Here is a 21,228-nt window from a genome sequence, read left to right as displayed (position 1 = left end):
ATTCCTTAATTTAATACACAAAATCGATAGTCAATAATAACCCAATTTGATAAGCATTTTATGTATGAGCTACTACTTTAAATTGTCGTCATTAGATAGGAGGCTCGTAGCATAATTGGTTAATGCACAGATTGGCGCGACACCAATGGTTATAAGCGTTCAAATCCCGTCGAGTTTCGTATTTTTTTCAAATATAATTTTATCTAGTGGGTATATATCTGAAGTTTTTTCAAGTTATGTATGTTCAACATTTTGTTTAAATTGTTTCTGTGAGGCTATTCTAACAAATTACTTAACTCCAAAAGTAATGAAAAAAGTGATAAATGATCTTATAACACATTTATGAGTTATAAGAGTTATAAAAGTCAAACGTGCTATCTTTTAACATGGTCTCTCATGACCTTGCTAACTGTTTTAGAGCGAGATAAAGTACGTCAATTACATATTGCGAAATAAGATGTGACTATTTTGAAAATTAATACTATCAATGTTGCCTCAACTTAGTTACCCGCGAGCTGTCAAATATTGTAGGTTATGTTCAATTACATTTTGACTTTTGTACACAAAATTTCGCTTTGGGTAGGAAAATCATAGAGATACGCTACACGAGCACACACGAACTTGACCGAGCATCGCAAAAAAAAGAGACTCATTTCACACAACATGGGTAACAACTTAAATTTTCGCAGTTTTACAAATTATCACGGTGTTACCAATTATTGTAGATAACCACCTTGTTTATGGAATCGCTTCTGTGTTAATTTAGAGTAATGAAAATAATGGAAACGTGTTACCGTGTTAACTATTAAGAATAGCTCTGCTGATGTGTGAGAATAAATATTTATATATTTATTATATTACTTAGATAATATTCACATAATAATAATATAGATAGTGACGTGAGACGTTTCTGTTCAGCAATATGACGTTTTGGTTTGTTGGCTATTTATTATTTTACCTGGAAGGCAGCTTCTGTTCTCTGGACACAACTCTCCATCATATCCGTAGCCATCAACTTGAGTCTCTGTTCTAGGTGCGTCCTGAACTCTACGTCAGGCCAATGGAGGTCCCTGATGAAGCATTGGAGGGCGTCCAGCTTCCAGAATAACTCTTCTGATGTACCGCATCCATTTCTGCAGGAAGACAACAAAACAGTAATTTTTTTTGTAGTCTGATTGAATGAATCTAGAATTTGTTGAAATTTTTGTGTTTTTTGACATTATGAAGTTTGTTACAGATGAATCTGCAAATCAAAATTAATTGTTGCTAGCTTATAACCTTTGAAGTCTATATATAATATAGAAGAAGTATTCTTCATCTTCATCTTTGATTTTACTCGTCGTCTTCGTTTTCATGTCCTAATTGAGTCTCTCCAGTGATCCCTGCATTCTGCTATCTGCATAGCTAAAGATATTGACAGACCCATTGTATTATTCAATTGGTTGGATTATCGTATAGATAGGCTACATCCCTTTTCCGCGTCAACCCTCGATATTTCCTTTGATGCTTCTCCAAACAACTATTTTATTTTCTGGTTATGTCGCCACAGAATTGCAGAATTCTTTGTAATTATATTTTTGAATGCGGGTTTTTCACGTTTATCATAAGAAGATGATTTTACTTCAGAATGTTCTTTTTGTCGTACATGGAATTCTGACATGGCACTTTTCTTGGCTAACTAAATAATATCAACTGTAAAAAGGAAAAAGGACGTAATCCAGGCACAAAAACGTTTTTTTATGGTTTTCGGATACAAAATAGACATAACTGTGATAATTAATAATTTGGTTTTTATATCCCAAATCTGATGTTAATTATTGAGTTAATTAAAGAAAAAATGCTGGTTATGTCGTTTTTCCCACTTCACTTTCTTCTTTGTTTGAAAATTGTCAGCTAAATTTAGATAATAAATCAGCATTTGCAGCTTACATCCATTGGACACAACGTTATTACCCAATGAAACCTATTTTGACAAAACTGAGGGTTACGTCATTTTTCCTTTCTACAGTCGATATGTAATATTTAATGATATAGAAATGTAAATAATAATACCCTTTAATCTCCCAACGCTCTTTTTCAAATCCTTTGTGAAGACTTTGAGCAATGGATGACTCCATGAGATCCACATATCGCACGACAAGTGGAGCGAAAGTTTCTCGGAGATGTTCATGAAATCGGCCATTCTTTAGGTTATCTATAATTTCACACATAAGTACAATTATAAAACTAGTCTTTAAAAATATTGAAAACATCCAAGTAGTACTTAATTATTTTACATACCTTGTGTAAAATAAGCTTATTATGTTTATTGAAGATCCTTTAATGAAAGTTGTCGATTATTAATGCAATGAACATTGCGTTTATTGTCATACAAAGCATCTTGACGATGTTAGAACAATTTAAATACGGTTTTAGTTATCATTTATATACCTATTCATATATCACTAATAACTACAGATATACATGACCTAATTAGATTAACATATTTCAAATTTTAATTTTAATTTCATATTCTTCCGTAGCTTAAAAGCCGCTTGAAATAAAAATACAACTTATGAAGTTCTTCCGTTCGTCATATTCTTAGTTTTATTTGTTAAAAATATCATGATTTCATTAATAAAGCAGATTTAGAAGTAAAGATAGCTAATACATATAACATATAAGGCTTTTTTTTTCATTGTAGAATCAGAGTTTAGGTATGTTATGGTGACTTGGAAATATTAATTATGTAATTATGCAAACATTCAAAAAGTTCCCAGAATCATCCAGTACTTAGTCAGTTTTTAAAATTTGTTCTAGTAGATTGACTGAAAGTTTAAAGGGTTAAGGGTAATCGTTTAATCCTTGGTGTATGTGTTTAAAAATACCATTGTTTTATGAGTTGGCTTGGCAAAAGGTGTCGTTTTGTTATTGGCCATTTGGCAAAAAGTGGAACAGAATTAAAATCATATTTGATTTCGACTACGTGTGAAATGTCTGTGATAAGAGAAAAGCAGTATGATATGTTAGGCTTTGAGAAAAGAATATTGTGATCTCATCAGGAATCAAACCCGGAGCCCCCAGATGAAATGCCAGAATTTGACGCACTGAACTAGAAGGGTTGCCTAAACTTGTTGTAACTGTGCATCAGTGCATTGAATTAGAATTCCTTGGAATCATTAAATTTTTAGACCAAGCCCTGCGGCGTCCCTGGGAATTAATCCCGGTGCCCTAGGATGACGAGGCGTAAACTTTGTAAGCCTCTGAATTATTGGGTTCAAGTGACATATGTAATGAAACTGGTTATGAATGATAACTGCTATTAAAATCATACAATTAGTAAAATGTCCAAAATATGGTTAGTTCCTTCGAAACAGTTTGGACTAAGCAGCATTAAAGTACCTATATTAAAACAAGGGAATATAAAAGTTGATTTCAATTACAAACCAAATAATGTTCACTCATTAAACTATTAATTAATGTAAAAACTCTGGGAACTTTTTGCCTGCATTTCCTTGTATAAATTGATAGAATTTAATTAAAAGTAACATCACATATTCTACATGGAAACATGCATTAGATATTGGGCACAAAAATACAAAAACTTTGAAATTATGCAGGCGTTTGCTTAATATTATCTTAGAAACCAAGGTAATTTTTTTTTGAATAACTGATATTTCAAGATACGCTGATTGTCTTTCTTGTCCTCTTAAAATTAAAAACAACACTGAACACAATATTACATTCAAGGTGTAGACACCGTATTAATTTGTTTCTGTCACATGCAAACCATTTTAAATTGTTTCTGTCATTCCGTGATATGATGCAAGTAATATGTATATTTTTTATTTCCTCGGTAAGTTCACGCCAGTGGCGAAGAGTAGAGGTAGACTGTGGAGATCCCACATAAATAAATACACACTTTGCTAGTCAAGATTATATATTATTTTCATTGAACTTTTTTTGTTAAACCCTCAATTAGTAAAGCACATTGGTGCGAATCTAGTGGATGTGTGTTAGATGCAGGGTTTAATTGAATTTTAAAAACTTACCAACACCATCTAGAATTTGTATTCTTAGTTCAATAAGAACCAAATATAAATATGGTTAACAAAGTGTGCACTAGTTATGCTACAAACATCACATTTTAACTTTACTCTTCGCCACGGTTCACACGATATGATATAACATCATTTTGGTCATAAAAACTACATATTTAGTTTCGGTCATTGTTTCTGCATGCACGATATCGTCACTGTTCTGGCAGAAGACAATAATTCGAAAAAATGATATAATGAGTTAGTTATACCAAAATGTTCCTTATTTAAAACTTTACCGTCTGGAAACCTTCTTAATAAATAAACAGTCTTTATTTTAAAATCATCCTTTTTACGATTACTTAATAAACTCACATGATAGACCCACTTCAAACATTTTAACAAATTCAGAGTCAAATTACTCAAAATTAGTATTCTCCAGTTAGTGTGTTCTGCCAGAACAGAGACGATATTATTGTATAGGGGAATTACATTATTGCTGACACATCTATTGAAGGATTTAATAATTTACAACTTTTAGTTGAATTTTTCTGAAAAAATAAACTTCAAACACATCTGAACACATCAATGTGTTTGAATTATTCTCCATGTGTGTAAATAAGCAATACTGTAATAATTGTATTATACACAAGATATTCAAAATACAATAGTAAAGACAGTGATGTGATTTCTTTCATTTTAATTTCGTCATAACATTGTGTAAATTTTAAGCGTGAATTAATTCTGTTCAGCCATTTGGACAATAATGTACGTACGTGCATACATAAAAAAAATCTTCAACTTTTGCTATAAAATGTGGCATAAACACATAAATAAACATTTACGTATCATTAATAGTATATTGTGTATATCAAAAAATGTAAAAATGCTTTTTTATAAATATTTATTCATTCATTTCATAACAAAAGTTTTAGATAGGTACACAAAGATTATTGTAGTAAATTTGCCAAACCTTGTAGACTGTAACAATAGATGGTAATAAAAAAATTGAAATATAGAAAAACCTTTTCAATTGTCTTTTCTTATAAAACAATTTAAAATTAAGTATAAGAAGAGATTAAACATAGTTCGTATTGTAAAAATACAGTCGAACTCGGTTATTACGATCACGAAAATAGCGAGATTTCGGATGTAATGAGAAAACATTCGTTGACATTTTAGTTTATGATTTTCTCCATACATTTATTCACTTTTATAATGAGCTACTTATCGGGTATGACGAGCAAAAACATCGTTTTTTAAATTTTATTTAAAACTGTTAATGTGTCGATCGTTTAAAAACAACATTTACGACCCTAAGCAATAAAATCTAACCGGGCATGATGCCGCCGGGATCGGATTACGTTTATGACACTAGTTAAGTGTCTAAGTAATTAATTGGTGTTTTCGCCGACATTGAAAAAGTATCCACGCATATGGTTGAAATTGCATGTAAAAAATCCAGGCTTTGTGAAGTCAGTAGGTACCTACCAGCGCTGGCGGCTTATTACAATAACAACTTCTTTTGTAGTTTATGAATGCATCCCAATGTTTCGGGGATTTTTACAATGGTTTTCAGATTTTTTAAATGCTATGCTTAAATAGAACGTGGCGCGAAAAATGTTTTACAAAGATATAACGAGTAATGCTTATAACGAGCAAATTCAGTCGGTTCCATCTTCCTCGTAATAACCAAGTTCGACTAGTTATATTCTTACAAAATATATTATTGTAAAGAAATATTTCGAATGATATCAAGGTTTTTCTATCTTTATCCAGGATAACAGCAATATACAAAATATGAAAGGTTCGAATCCACACTAGACTGCTGTACTCGGTAGTTAGATACTCGCCCACCAGATTGGTGGTGTCTGTCCCGGATATTTCTACTCAAAGAGATAGAGAAAAAGACTTTGGAGATAAGTAACTAGTGATAATAGATAGAGGCCAACGCTAGGGTAACTTAGAAAGGAAATAGACAAACGGTTACCAGCTACCGCCTGGCGTTGTTGAGTTGTCATTCCGTGTGAGCAGGCTGTCGGAAGAACATGTTTATTGAATATATTATATTACTTAATGCGATGAAATAATGTTGTTCAAGGTTAATTAGATACAGCAAAATAAAATAACTACCTACCATTTTTAACATCGAAAGAAACAAAGAAACAGTTGGAAACTCTACCACTAGATAAATCTAAGCACATGTGTCTCCATAGAGTTGAGGTTATCTCAAAAGACACCTTTGTATGAGGAATGATTGTTAGCCATCTGTTCAACATGTTGGATCCTTGATCTGGATCGGACATACTTTGAAAATGAATTTACCTGATGAAGGATTTAAACCCATAATCCATAGCTTTAGAGACTTTTAATTATCTTTAAATAAGTAATATAGATTTCAAAATACACGAGTAAAGATTAATTTAACAGATGTTTAATTAATAAATATAATAATTTAACAGGTTTTAGATGAAAATAATGACTCATTTTAACGTCTTAAATGATCAAGCTGAGTAACCTTTAGCTATTTTAGCATTAATTATATAAAACTTATTGCTATTATAGTAAACGTAGTTATGTTGGAAATTTTATAAATCAAAATTTAGATTGACTAATTACTATAATATACACATTTGTTATTATGTCGACTGAAAGTATATGACAATATAAGAAAAACAGATAATAAGTAAGTTGGTACCTTCTGATCGCAAATAATCATTGAGAATTTGAAATAATGGAAAAGAGTCCCAGGTGTCGGGCGGTTGCTCCGTGAGAACACGGTCCATGTCCACTCCGAACAGCGCCCAGAAGATCTCCGCATGCTCCACCAGCAGATCGGAGAACCACGCAAATGCCTGTATAACACACCACACCGCTCACTAAGTATTTCCACTACCACGCATTATACAAATGACCATTGAATCATGGGTATGGTATTCGAAATCCATGGTCCAAAAATTAATAATAATTATTGTGACATACTGTAATAAAGCAAGTATTTAGTACATAATATTATTATGTATTTACTTCCAAATCTTTATTCTGGAAGTACTTAATACTAAATGCTTGTTCCATTTTTGAAGTTATTAAAATCACTTTTCATCAAGAATTACTAATAGTACTTAATAATTAATTTATCTTCAATTTTAGATAGATTGTATGTATTTCATATTTGGAGCAATACAATTTAATAATTATTTTATTTCCAATTCTGTTGAAATTTACCATTTGTAATCTGAAGACCATAGATTTCAAATAAATGGAAAAGCAAATGCATCATTCATTTTACTATTTTTGACATCACAATCTAACATACATTTTGAATACAAACTAGTGTAATGTCTCAAATCTATTTTAAAAATTAATTTCTATAAATCTATTGTAAATCTATTCTTAAAGTTGACTTTGATACTATCAGTATAGTAGTAGGTACCGAGACATTACTCCAGTTAATTTCTTGGCATTTGTATAATATATAAAAAAGCTACATAATATTATATCAATCACAGATATAGTTACATATTTAAAAAAAAGTAAGATGGTATTTATATGTAAAGTATTAATTGAAATATATTATGCATTTCTAAATTAAGAGACGTTCTAATGAATTGGTATAATTTAGCTTTAAAGTTAGGCCAATCGCGCTACATTCAAAGAAATAGTACAAATCTTTTTTGGTGTTGAAATATTTATAATTGTAATTAGTTTCTGGGGTATTACTGTGGGTTCTTCATTTTCACAACACTTTAGACTCATTGCAGAGACCATTTTCAAGAGCTAATAATGTAGTGTACTGTTAGACGTATGAATGCAATTGAGTGATAAACAATAGTTTGCTGACCTTCTTTCTGAGCCACATTCACTGTCAGATAAGCTGAACCATTTTTGACACATTTAGAGCAGCGTACAAATTCATATGCCTAATAGTACATTTTACTATATTATCTCTTGAAAAAAGCCTGTACAACGAGCCCGAAGCCTTGAGGAAAGAATGATACGGTGACAGCCCAAAAACCAACTAAAACAATAACCAACTGTAAAAATTTCAAGCCTAAAATAAACCATGTTTCAGGTTTATGATCAATTTAAACTACGATACTTACAACTTACTTTATTAACTTTACTTAAGTAGTATGTAATAAAAGCTGTGTGTCAATGGTAATAATTGATTGTTATCATTTATTACAATATTTTTTTAAAAGTTAATTAAAATTATTTTAATATACTTAATAACATGTTTTTCATACTATACTGTATTGATGTCCTCTGGCATTGTTATAAGGTAGGTGTATAAAATCGTAAGCTGAAGAGTAAATTAGGTAAGTACATTTTAAATATATTCAATAGCTATAATTATTCAAAAAAAAAAAAAAACAAATTCTAGGTGATTACAGGCAAACATATTAAGGCTTATATTATAAAACAAATAAAACGTAGTCTAAATAAAAAATACTATAAAAGATCCAGTGAATATTTATATACTTAAGCAAACATAGTTTGAATCCCGAAATATTAATAAAATTGTTTGTTCTTAAAAATATATTATATGGTTGAAAATATGCTGAAATTTTTATAATATTTGGTATATAATTTTTATAAAATCTAATTGTTCATAAATGACTAAGTAAGGAGACTCTTGACATAGTTACAATGAGTAATTTTCTTGGATTAGTAAAGTTAACAAAGTAACATTACTAAGATAAGTTAATAAATGAAACTATTATGAATAATTAAGAAGAAATTAACAGTAATCACTAGTCCTATTATTTTGTAGCTATCGTATTTTTATTTAGCACTTGCACGTGCGCAATATCGCCGTAGTAATAATTATAATGAATATAATTTATATTTTGGTACATTTCTTAATAAGTGAGCGTGTTAGTGCTAAATCTTGTTTTAGCAGTAAGCATGATTGCTAGAATAGGATAACAAGAACAGTTCAAAGTAAATAAAATTAGACATGCATGTACATGTAGTGTATCATATTATTTATGTAATGAGGCGGTTAATTATTACAATAATTTAACCATCTAAACTGTCAATAAGTGTTATTTTTTAACAGCCCCTCTCTTGGCTGTGTTAACTTTTAGAGGAAGATAGACAGTTTAGATGGCTAACTTATTGTAACAATTATACTACCTCAATACATAAATATGATAAACTACCGTCGATAGCTGCCGATAGCCGCCTTGTGTATATAATAGACCTACTGATTGTAATTAAGTTATCTTATTTGTTTTTTATATAATAACAGTTTATATAAAAACTATTATGTTTATTTATTATTGAGATTAAAAAAACAGCATATTTCTATTCAATTATATAAGTATGTATATAGATATCCATTGGCCGATTAGCATTGTTTCAACTGATCATTATCAGAAGAAAGTTTATAAAATAAAAATATTAAATACGCACTATTTAAAAAAGGATTTCAACGTATACGCTATCTACGGCAAACAGCAATCGCATGTACACTATGTGTGACAACAGACAAAGCGTTTCTAAAATGGTGATGAAGCGAAAAACAATTTTGTTTCTATAAATCATTTTTTTATTGAAGCACATTGAACTAATTCTGTGCCATTTATCAGATGGCACAAAATGAAATTTGGTCAACAATTTTGATATGGATAGGTGTTCCAGTTTTGTTTACAAATCGGTTCAATTTATTATAGAAACAAGGATTCTCAAAAAAACAAAACATATTTGCGGATTTATGTGACACGTTGTTCAAAAAATAATCGATTGATTTATGTGAGTCGATTGCGAATATAAATTTATTAATAGTGTTTGTGAAAATCGTTTAAAAGTGATAGGTAGAATAAAAATAATTAAAAAATCTTTAGTGAATATATTTCTTTCTATTTTAACAATAGAAAAATAGATATATATTTTTAAGTGTGATATTTAAATTTGCATTGCAAAGTTTTACTTACAGATTTCTAGAAAAACATTTTAAAATTTAAAGTGAGTCTAATTTGCAGTGGTGAGTGCAAAATATACTCAATTATTATACTGATAGAAAAAGCTATTTCTCTATTGCATACAATTATGTTTTATTGCTGGCAATCTTTTGCAATAATATTTTGAAATATCTTACAATAAAACAGTACTTACTACATACATATTATCTACTTTAATAAGTAGGTAGCTAATACAAAGTGATAAGTTGAAATAAAGTGATCATATTAATTTGAAATGAAATATTTGAATTAAAAGTAGTGTTGCATGAGTTTGAAGGGAAAAGGATATTTGAAATTAATATGTTTGCCATCTCTTTAACTTGGCGTAAACATTTTTAACGGTTGAATAGTTGGTGCCAATTACTATTCCACCGTTTTTAATATGGTAAAGTGACCAGCTATCATAATATTTAATAGAAATAAATTTCTACATCGATAAATATGATAGGTATTAACAAGTGGAGAGGAGAAAAACAAATATATATAATATATATATATTGTGAATGGTTGTGTGAGTTATATAATATATATTATAGTAAATCTATGATAACAATATTTAAAGAATCAAGTGATCTTTAAAATAATGTCTTATATATTATTATTATATATTGTTTAATTACGTTTGGCTGACCGCTAGAATCCGTTTTTGAGTTATACACCTGTAAAACAAAACGACAGAAGGAGCACACACCATAGAGAGAGAGAGGTAGATAAACAGACAACACAGATACACGCCAAAAGTGCAATTGATGATTCACTTACAAGATTAATATTGCTAATTAATTATAATATTATATTATTGTGAAATTAATGTTGCCAAATAAAAGCAATAAAATCATCAAATACCCGATTTAAAATATTACTAAAATTCTGACAATTGTCAAAATGCACTTTATGTGTTATACACATGAACTAAATTCAACAAACTTTAATAATCATAATTAGTTAACGTGCTAAAGAAAACAATGTTTAATTTCAAATTGCTGTGTTTAGACACATAGCCATATACCACATACAATGTGAGAATTTAATGTTTATTTTGATCACGGGAATGGCAATGTATATCTCATATTTATCTAAAGCTGAAGACAACATTAGTTATGTGATATAACTATCCGAGGATAAAAAAATATTCTGTGATTTTGGTTGATCTAACCTGCGCTAGAACATAGCTTACACAAAGAAACTACAAAGATGTCAATAATTGTATTCTGAATTGAATTAATCATATAAGTGAACCATAGATAAAGAGGCACCCAATATCAATAACATTCAGTGTGTGATTCCATAGACACGACATACAGAGACAACATTTATATTACAACTTTCAACAATAGTAAATATTTAATGATTGTAACAAATTGAAAGAAGAATCAATTTTAATAGAAAGATTTTATCAAAATGTGCTTGTCAAAAGTTTTTTGAATATTATCCAGGCCATCAAAAACCTTTTCACCCTTTCCATGAACATTCATAAAATAAAATTATGAAAATATTATTTAGGAATTATACCTTTATGAAGTTATAGCGCCTGTACACGTGCATGGATTTACTGGCAGCAGTAGTGAGTATTTTAAACTATCGTGACAATAACTGTTTACACGTAAAAGTCCTGACTGTCTCTCCAATTCATTCTTTAAGAGTGAGCGTACAGGGACGTACGTGAGGACAGGTAGTGAAAATCGGTCAACCTGAAAATTCGTTCATAGTTCGTTTTTTCCTACATTAACTAAAAATTCTACCGTTGCATGAAAATTCAGAAGCTTCCAAACTTTTTTGATTCATGCATGCAATCTTGTCAACTGCAGGATAATACATGTTTACCCATACATTTTCTTGTTATGGCTGCGATAATACTTACTGTCAACAGTAAATCCATGCGCGTGTAAACGGGGTGTTAAATTAATTTTTAAATAAATATTACTGTCCACGGATAAGGTTAAACAAAAAATTAAATCTCAACACTTCATAACACAATAATTAATATCTTCCCAAAAATCGACATCCTTCTTCTTCAAAATATATTTGTTATGAAGTGAGACAAAAAGAGTAGACAAAGTAACCATTATGGTGAAAGTAAAAAAGATTCTGGTAGATAGACCAAAAAGGTTCCACCATACAGATGGATCTAAGCTGCCATTTTTACTAGGAGTAATAGTATTAGCTCTTATTTTGCAATTGCTCAATTGTCGAAAGGAAACTGGAAAAAGGAAAATAATGACACTTATGACCAGGTTTTGATTTAAATGAAATATTTGAACTAACAAGAAGATATTCTTTATATCTACAGCTGGAGTTGGGTTTCGGGAATTTCCCGGCGGGAATTCTCGAGAAATTTTCAAGATTTTCCATCCCGAATCTCGAGAATTGAAATTTTTAAACGTTTAGGGAAATCCCGGATCTTGAGAATCTTTTCTCGAGATTTGGGATTTCTTTATTATCAATTATCAATTAATCAATCAATTAATTGAAAAAAAAACCATTTTTTTTAAATTGAAATAAATTACCAAAATTTGAGTTCGAATGTGCGATCGTGTGATTTTAGTTCTATAAAGACTCTTTTCTATACTGTATTCTATAAAAAATCTATAAGACTGATTGATTGACTATAACGTTGACTCAAAATGAGGGCAATTTTTCAACATCAGGGAATTTTGTGCCTCAATAGCGTACACGATAGTCACACACAGCCATTGACAGTCTGTGTGTTTTGAAATTATATTTTAATTAGTAATGTTTTGAATTATTTTTTTTTTCAACTTATATTAAATATTAATTAACAAATTTTGTTTGTCTTCTTACTTAAATAAAAAAAAAACATATTTTTATGGAATTTGTCTGTTTTCACACTGATTTTACGATATTTAAAAGGTTTTTTTTAAATTTTCTTGATATCTCGAGAATTCTCGAGAATTATTATCTGGAAATCCCAAATCTCGAGATTGAAATACCCATCTCTACCTACAGCATTGTTAGTATGTACGCAACCCAGTTACTGGTTACTGACAGTTAACTGATTACGACATATTATTATAAAAAATACTTTTTGGTTTTGGTTTTAAATTTTGAAAAAGAAGAAAATATAGCTCTACACACATTAATATGGCTAGATGTTATTACAAATAGCAGGAAGTCGCAAGATTGATGTTTAATGCAGGGACGGTTTTGACGTGGGGGTAATGCGCGAGTATCGCCAGTCCATTAGTCTGGCGCCACAGGGATGCATTAGGAGTATGGTCAAACACACGTTGTGGTATTTGTGCGTTACACTCTTTACCTTATGTCTAGCCGTTGTAATGTTCGGAGAGCCTAATGGTTTCCCAATAAGAATGCACAGTTGATAGGGCAATATATAAAGTTATCAATATTTAGTGAAGATTTTATAAAGGAAATGTAACAAAATTTGAATCTTTTTTTTAAGGTTTTTGATTTAATAAAAGGTATAGGAAGTAAATTACCCTGACTACACCACTTGTCACTCTGGTAAAAATAAAATAACTCTAAATTCAAAGATTTTTGATGGCAGTCAAAGTAGTTCAGATTATAAAGAGAATTCAGTAAAAATGAAAGTAGAGCAACGATAATAATAATATAGGTAATAGATAGTTTCATTCATAATAATTATAATAGGTAAATATTTTAATGTTAATTGATTTATACTAAATCATTTATTAATCTGATATTAGAATTTAAAAAATAAAAAATGGTGCAAATATCATATAAAATTCAAATTAATTAAAATTGTATATTTATTTGAAATAATTAAATATTTCACTTAAGGTTGTACCTCAGTTGAGGCACGGTCTAAAAAATTGTGGCTAGGCGATGCGCGGATTCCGGGTCGCGGGTGCAAATGACGCATGCCAAACGAAATATAATTTGTCATATAAATCCAACATACGTCTATTTTATGTTCTGTTTATTGTTGTATTAGTAACAATAATAATATATTCATTGACATGTTTTCTTTTTAAAGTAAATGGGTAACGTTTTTAGTCATCTTTACACGATTTAAGAATTAACACGTCCGTCGCCATCACGAAACAAAGTGACGTGTTTCCAGATCGACGTTCTCTCTCAGAATGCGAGCGAGTCCAAAATTTCGCCGCGCCTATAGTTGAAAATCATTTGCCGTTTCACTGATGTATCACCTTAAGCTTTTGAACTTTATACTCACTCCCTAATATTATTTCAGATAAATTCACACCATTTTTTATTATTGAATTGAGGAATGCATCATGTTTTTGTATTAAAAATATATTTGGCATGATGTATTCCTTGTGTTCTTAAATAAATATTTATTGATAATATCGATCGATACACACAAAAATAATTTTCTAACATCGAATTTTGGGAGTGACAGTCCAATCATATCGCGGGATACCATCGATTACTTGTGTATATTACAATTTTTTTTGATTATCTCTATAAGATGAAAAAAATATAATATGATTCCTCAGCCCTCACCTGCCCCTAATCATAAACACCGCTAAGAAACTGTGACTTTATTAGAACTAAAATTAAATAGTAAATCATTATGATTCTATCAACTATGGGAATTCCTCATAGTTATAAGAACATCCCTGTAGATTGCGCATAGTGAATTTTTAGTTCACAAAAATCGAGACAATGGCAAGTTTATTTAGATATTTTACTTGTGATTAGGGATTGCAATACCTACCGGAATCCCACTATTTTTTGATACTGAAATACCAGTTTTAAAAATCAGACAATACCGATATATTCAGTATTGACTGTGGAAACAAAATGTATTAATTAACATAAAAACAGGACAGTAACTTTTTTGTAGTATTATGAGATGTTTGGTTTACTTCCGTGGCCGTACATCATCCTTGGTGACCAGCAATGAGACATGCTATGAAATATTAATAGTTTAAAGATATTTTTACATATATTATATTTATTGATAGATACCTACTTCTGTTTTTTCTAATGATTTTACGATTACTGGTATTAATTCGGGTAATCAATAGGAAATACCAAAATACCGGTATTGATACTTTCATTCGGTATTGCAATCCCTAATTATGATCCATTAATCAATTATTTATAATTTTTATTTAAATAATTCTGATTTCTTTTACAAACTTTTACGGGCGTACGAGGAGATGTGATAAATATAAAAATAATATAAAGAAAAGAATCAAAATTAAAATAATTATGTAGTAACTTACCACTAATTAAACTATACTTAAAATAGACAGACAGAAATACTTTTATAGACCGACCATAACTTCTTGGCACTTTTTAACAATAAGCCAAAATACATATATATGATAGGAATATATTTTGGAGAATACATTGCAATTAAATATAGTGAATTTATTTGCTCTACAATCCGGCGTTGATTTAAGGCACCAACCGATGAGTTTTTTTAACGTCTTAATATTGTTAGTCTTTTATTAGACATTATCTCTGTATTGAAATAGGACACACATTGAAACAACTAAATATGAATTTTTTCATACACGAGATTTGTTGAAACACAATCAGGCGATATATCCGTATGCCTAATTATTATTTAAAATAGTATTGTTATCAAATTGTTTGTATTAAAATACTTTTTCACAATGATTGGTTGCTAGAAATTCACTCAACTGATTACTTCTAGCCATCAACTTCAATCTCTCAGCCCACGGAACAAAGAGATGAACATACTAGGTTATGATAGTCCACGGCGAGCGTCATATTAAAAACATTTACAAAAAAAAGCGGCTAAACTGCACATAAAATATGTAACTATAATAGTTACATAGCCACTTTCTCATATTTTGAAAAATAATTTCATAATTCGTTAAATTATAAAATTAACAAAGTCTGTTGTTGAAGAGCTACAAACTATTAATGATTCCAATGGATTCCAATAAAGATTTTTCTGTCTGCGTAAAAAAATAATATAAAAATATATATAGAATGATGATGAGAAAGTCGGTAATAATAATAACCTCCGCATAATGTTCCTCGTTTTGCTGAAGAAGGTCAACGCAGAGCTCTGCCAAATGAATGAGATCTTCTAATTTTTTGGCCGGAGTGGCCATGGTCTCTCCTCGAAGATCCTCTGAAATCAATAAATCAACATGATAAAATGGCAGATGGATAAATCGATGAATTAGAACACAAATATCGTCGGTCCCTATCAAAAAAGTCGGATCTGAAATTTTGTAATTTTCGGACTATTATGTAAAAGTTATTTAAACATTTATACCACAATCACAGTTTTTTTTGTTTGTTTGAAAAATTTCGAGATATTCAAGTTAAAAATGACGGATCTACCGAGAGTGTCCGAATAACAATGTCGGTTCTTACCAACCGACATTGTTGGCTGGGCGTGGGTGAACAAGATGCGTCGGATCTGACAGTTGCTGCTATGTTCACCGGACAGACGGATGTTTTTATAAACGTTTAGAAAAGTTTCTATAACCCGTATTTTTATTCATTATGGCAAGCAATAGGTCACAAAGGATATTTGATGAAACATCTTTGATTGCTCGTACTGAAACATATCATTTTGCAGATCCGACTTTTTAAATAGGGACCGACGATATGGTATGTCAAGTTTTTACTGAAATTGAGTTATTGCAAAAAAAAACACCTGTTTGCATCATATGTATATGTTATCACAGTATTGTATGTCCAAGTAGGGCATTTGAGAAGACATTATCTTATTCAAATACATAGTATGTTCATTTCGCCTTGACCAATCTGGCAGTTGTCAATATAAGATTTTGGTCCATGACGATTCCAGTAGCGATAGCGAAATTCGAAATTAAATCTCACCGATGCTTCTCACACATTCAGACCAAAGAAGAATTTAAAAAACTTAAATTATCCTTTTCACTCTTATGCGCCGGCTAGACGGCAGCGACTTGCCTGCACGGTATAACGACTTGCCTGCGCGGTATAAAAATATGGAACACTTACAGTGCTGTTCGGTTTTCGCATACAGTTTTCCCGTCCATACACACGGGCTTCCCGATACAAACCGGTTTGTACAGGAAAGCTTGTCGTAAAGCATGAGCATCTAGCCGGCGCTTTAAAGAGCAAATTATGGACACAGTGGAAGTTATTTTAACAGATATTCGCTTAATTCATTGCGTGTGTTATTGGAACGCCCGAGCTTAACCTGCGACCTGTGACTTTAGAAGCAGAGATCTTAATAATAAGAGTAGCGCAATATGGGAGAGAAAGGTGCATGTTGGGAAAAGATAAAAACACTAGAAAATTATCTGGTGAAAATTATGTGACAGATGACATTCGGCGAAAGGATCATCGCTGGACAATCAATGGAGTGATACTATGATACCCCCCACAAGAGGTGGCTGACGGGGCTCTAGCCTGGGACCCGGGCGCAGGGGGGCCCCGTGTGGCGGATCGACCAGATAAATTAGATAAATACACATGACAAATTTGTTCTAATCGCAAAAACTACAGCACTATTTTACTTTAACGCATCTATTCTATACACAAGACTGCTTTTGGCCGTTACGGCAGCTATCTAGGGTAGGTTTGTATCGAAGTATTAGCACTTATTGTAACAATTACAATAAGTTAGCTGTCTAAACAGTCAAAACTGTCTATCTCGCTCTAAAATTTACCACAGCCAAAAGAGGTGCTGTTAAAACATAGCACTTACTGTAAGAATAATAAAATTACAACTAACTTATTGTAATTATTACAATAAATGCTAATACTTCGATACAAACCTACCCTAGATAGTTTCCATAGCGGCCGAAAGCAGTCTTGTATATAGAATAGATGCATAGGGATGTTAAGGTTTTAAAATATGTAGGTAGTTGTGCGATGCAATTATTGATTATTGTGTCGATACACTGAATACCCTTAATTTTACCTCGAACACCATTTAGAAAATGTTACTATACAGTGTCTGTTAAGACATTTTAAGTCCCACTTACTATCTCGTCGAACTAAAAGCACTCTTTACAGACACTTGTAAAGCCAGTGCTCACCTACGCATCGGAAACCTGGACATTAACTCTGCGAAATGAACGAGCCCTGAACGTTGTCGCGCCCCTGATGATGATGATGACTATACAGTGTCAAACTGTCTTTAACCTTAGTGATAGGTAAGAGACCTGGCAAAGATCCTGGCCTGGGGGCCCACTTCAGGATGTGGGGGCCATGCCCAAGGGGTATTAAATGACCACATGGCTGCCCTAAGCCTGCTGGTTCGATATTCTGGGGAAATACGTTTAAGCTAATTTTTATTTTGAGCAGTAGAACACTTAAATAGACAGTAGGTACTTTAATTTACAATATTTAATCGGTTTCACTTGTACCCACCTTCAATGTTTGCTTTTTGAGATAGTTGTGTGTAATTTAGTAAGGCTGCCGTCTCAAGGCTGGTTTGAATCATCGCTCTCACTTCTTCAGGCGGGACAGGAGTCACAATGTCCTTCATTAATACTCGTTCTAGTAAACTAAGAGTGGCCTGTCAAAGAATACAAAAAGAAATAATGAAATATTTCGATTGACGAAAATACTCACACCACTGATTGATTACAATAATAATTATTAGGTAATTAATATACTACAAAATTAATCAAAATTACAATCTATCTAACTATTATTATTTCATGTATTGGATATGTAGAGCTTTACTCAACCCTACAACTGACGCATTACTGTCTATGTTCATTTAAATAGCATAGACAATAATACGAACAGAAAATGACAGTCAATAAATCAGTTGCATTTTGGCCCTTCAATAGTCTAGCCCATTTACGCGCTAAGTTATATTGGCGTACTATCACGTGAGGTAACAGTAAGCTGCCGCTACGGGTAAAAAGTTTGTAATGTCGTTTTCCTTGGTGTTAAAAATGTTATCAGACTGACACTCCCATTCTGTAGCACATTTTGAACATTTAAACGAACATTGCTAGTTAGCAAAATCTTCCTAAATCACCAGAATAACAAGGTCAGCTCTATGACTCAATGAACGTTTTTTATCATTTTTTACAAACCTACACATTTTCGACTCATGTCAAAATCGCATGTTTCTTGTTTTTAGCCGTTGGCACTAAGTATGTATTTTATATACGATTGTTGTCTATTATCTATGGTCTGCAGGTTGGGTTCTGTTCAAAATATTATCTATAGATATAATATCGGAAGTAATTAGAATGTACGCACACGTAGAAACTGTTAAAATTAAATGAAATTAGCATAAATAATGAATAATAATTCAAAATAATAATACATTAGAGTTGGCACTCTCCATCATTGAATTTACAGAGGTGGTGATCAGTACAGTAGATGGTGATGACAGCACCCGACGTGCATCTTAATATAATCACAACTTTAATTAATATAATATGATATGAAATCACTACCTAGTTAAAATTAATAATTATTTGATGTATGACCTCACCTTAAGTGCACCTTCTGGTCTCCCGAAAGGAAAAGCATATCGGAAGTTTGTGATTTGATACTGAAGAAGTTCTCTAAGTCGTTCCTTGATTTCGGCAAACTTATCTTTCTCTTGAACCGTGATACTACCCACACCATCAGGTCTGTGAACACACATTGTAACAGCAATCAATGAAAAGTGCATTAAAAAAAGTCGTAATAATTTGAGACGCAAACAGTTTCATAATTTTTAATTGCATGCTCAATTAATGTCTCGAATTAATAAAAAAAAATTAATGAACAAATTTATTTTTTAAAAATACTGGTTATTTAAATACCAACAACTTTACTATAATTTTAAGAATTTACTTATTTATATACGTAGGCTTTTGCTATGTAGAAAATAGACCAGCAATATCGTTGAAAAATGTGATAATTCTGCATGTGAAAGGAAAAGAGAGATTAGTCTGAATATTTAAAAATGAGTAGAATATGTCACCAAACTAACCATAATGTATACATGCATGAAGTAGAAAAGATACAAGTCGAATTAATACATCTGAAATAGTAAATTTCAAACAAATATAGAAATAAATTTATATAGATAAAATGTAGTTCAATACACAAAGATTCTTCTTTTGATTTTTGACTTATCTGTCTTTTCTTTTAACACACCACAGAATTATTATTACTTATACAAGTGATATCTAGTACAATATAATGTCCTGTAATATTATTGTAAAATATAAGTGTCACAAAGAAGTTATTAAATTTATGTGCTGAAGAACTCCCTTTCCCTTGAGAAGTTTTGACAAAAATATATAATATATAAGTATGTATATTTAAAATTGCAGATTTAGTAAACTTTTTCATTACTTAATTCAAAATAAGTTTTGATGTTGTTTAAAAAAAGTTTATAGTGATTTAAATGTGATAGAGTAATAAAAGTGTATAAATCAAAACTCAAATGAGTTAATTCGAATATTATTTTAATCATTCTGTATATTATGTTAAATAAATAATTTAAATAAATATGTAATCTACATTCATTCTACTTCATTTAAAAATTAAACAGAACTGTCTACAAAAATATAAACTCCAGCGTTTACTTGGTTGAATTTCAATGTACAATAGTTAAATAATTACGCTGAATTATAACACTAGATTCATGAGGATGGCGTGATAGCTGAGCCGAAATGGCTATCGACAACTTTTTAATTAACCGTAGGATTAATATTTAGGGTAATTATTTAACTATTGTAAATAAACTCACTATAGTTTTACAGGTAAAGCTCACTCATTTTAATAAAAATAAATGTTAATTTGGCTATGTATATAAATTGTATTGTATTAATCGGTTACGTATCCATATACATAATGAATAATAAGATATTCCAATATTTTTGTTTTAATAATCCTTATTTCCACTGTTATAACATAATATATTATAACAGATTTTGTTGTTATTGCGAGAATTGATATTGGACATTCGTACAACCTGTTGGGTTCCGAATATACGCAATGTGAATTTCACATAGATGGCGAGATTATAATACGTCATCCATTGATTAAAAGTACAACGCGCTAGCATCTGTTCTATACTAGGCAGCAGTGGAAGAACACTATACATTGAGTAAATTTGTAGATAATATTATTTATAGTAAATTTTGCGAGTGAGCTTTCCCTTAACGTTAAAACTTTCTTTAATTTAAATACTTACAAAAAAAAAATTGTGCAGTTTTTTAATAAAATATTCACTACAAGAACGTTTCAAAGAGATTTTAAAAATTAATAATGCCAAAGCAACTAGATAACTACACTAGCCATTTCATTAGTTTCAACATCGGTTCAAGCCAGCA

General features: G+C 30.8%; 1 protein-coding gene across 1 annotated transcript in view; it reads right to left on the bottom strand.

The window, feature by feature from the left end:
- The window catches only part of Cadps (calcium-dependent secretion activator 1), a 59,168-nt gene that overhangs the window by 12,684 nt on the left and 25,256 nt on the right, over positions 1–21,228 (bottom strand). The window contains exons 14-21 of the mRNA XM_085953888.1: positions 19,392–19,533; positions 18,305–18,452; positions 15,949–16,061; positions 10,603–10,641; positions 6,715–6,871; positions 6,001–6,051; positions 2,053–2,194; positions 959–1,133 (exon numbers count right to left, since the gene is read on the bottom strand). Of these exons, the coding sequence (XP_085810014.1) occupies positions 959–1,133; positions 2,053–2,194; positions 6,001–6,051; positions 6,715–6,871; positions 10,603–10,641; positions 15,949–16,061; positions 18,305–18,452; positions 19,392–19,533 (967 nt within the window). The remainder of the gene's footprint in view (positions 1–958; positions 1,134–2,052; positions 2,195–6,000; positions 6,052–6,714; positions 6,872–10,602; positions 10,642–15,948; positions 16,062–18,304; positions 18,453–19,391; positions 19,534–21,228) is intronic.

The sequence above is a fragment of the Rhyacophila brunnea genome, unplaced genomic scaffold (genome assembly GCF_057557595.1).
Source record: "Rhyacophila brunnea isolate RB1 unplaced genomic scaffold, BYU_Rbru_1.0 scaffold_4, whole genome shotgun sequence".
NCBI lineage: Eukaryota > Metazoa > Arthropoda > Insecta > Trichoptera > Rhyacophilidae > Rhyacophila > Rhyacophila brunnea.
Note: the sequence above shows the minus strand (reverse complement) of the source record. Positions and strands in the feature narration are given on the sequence as shown.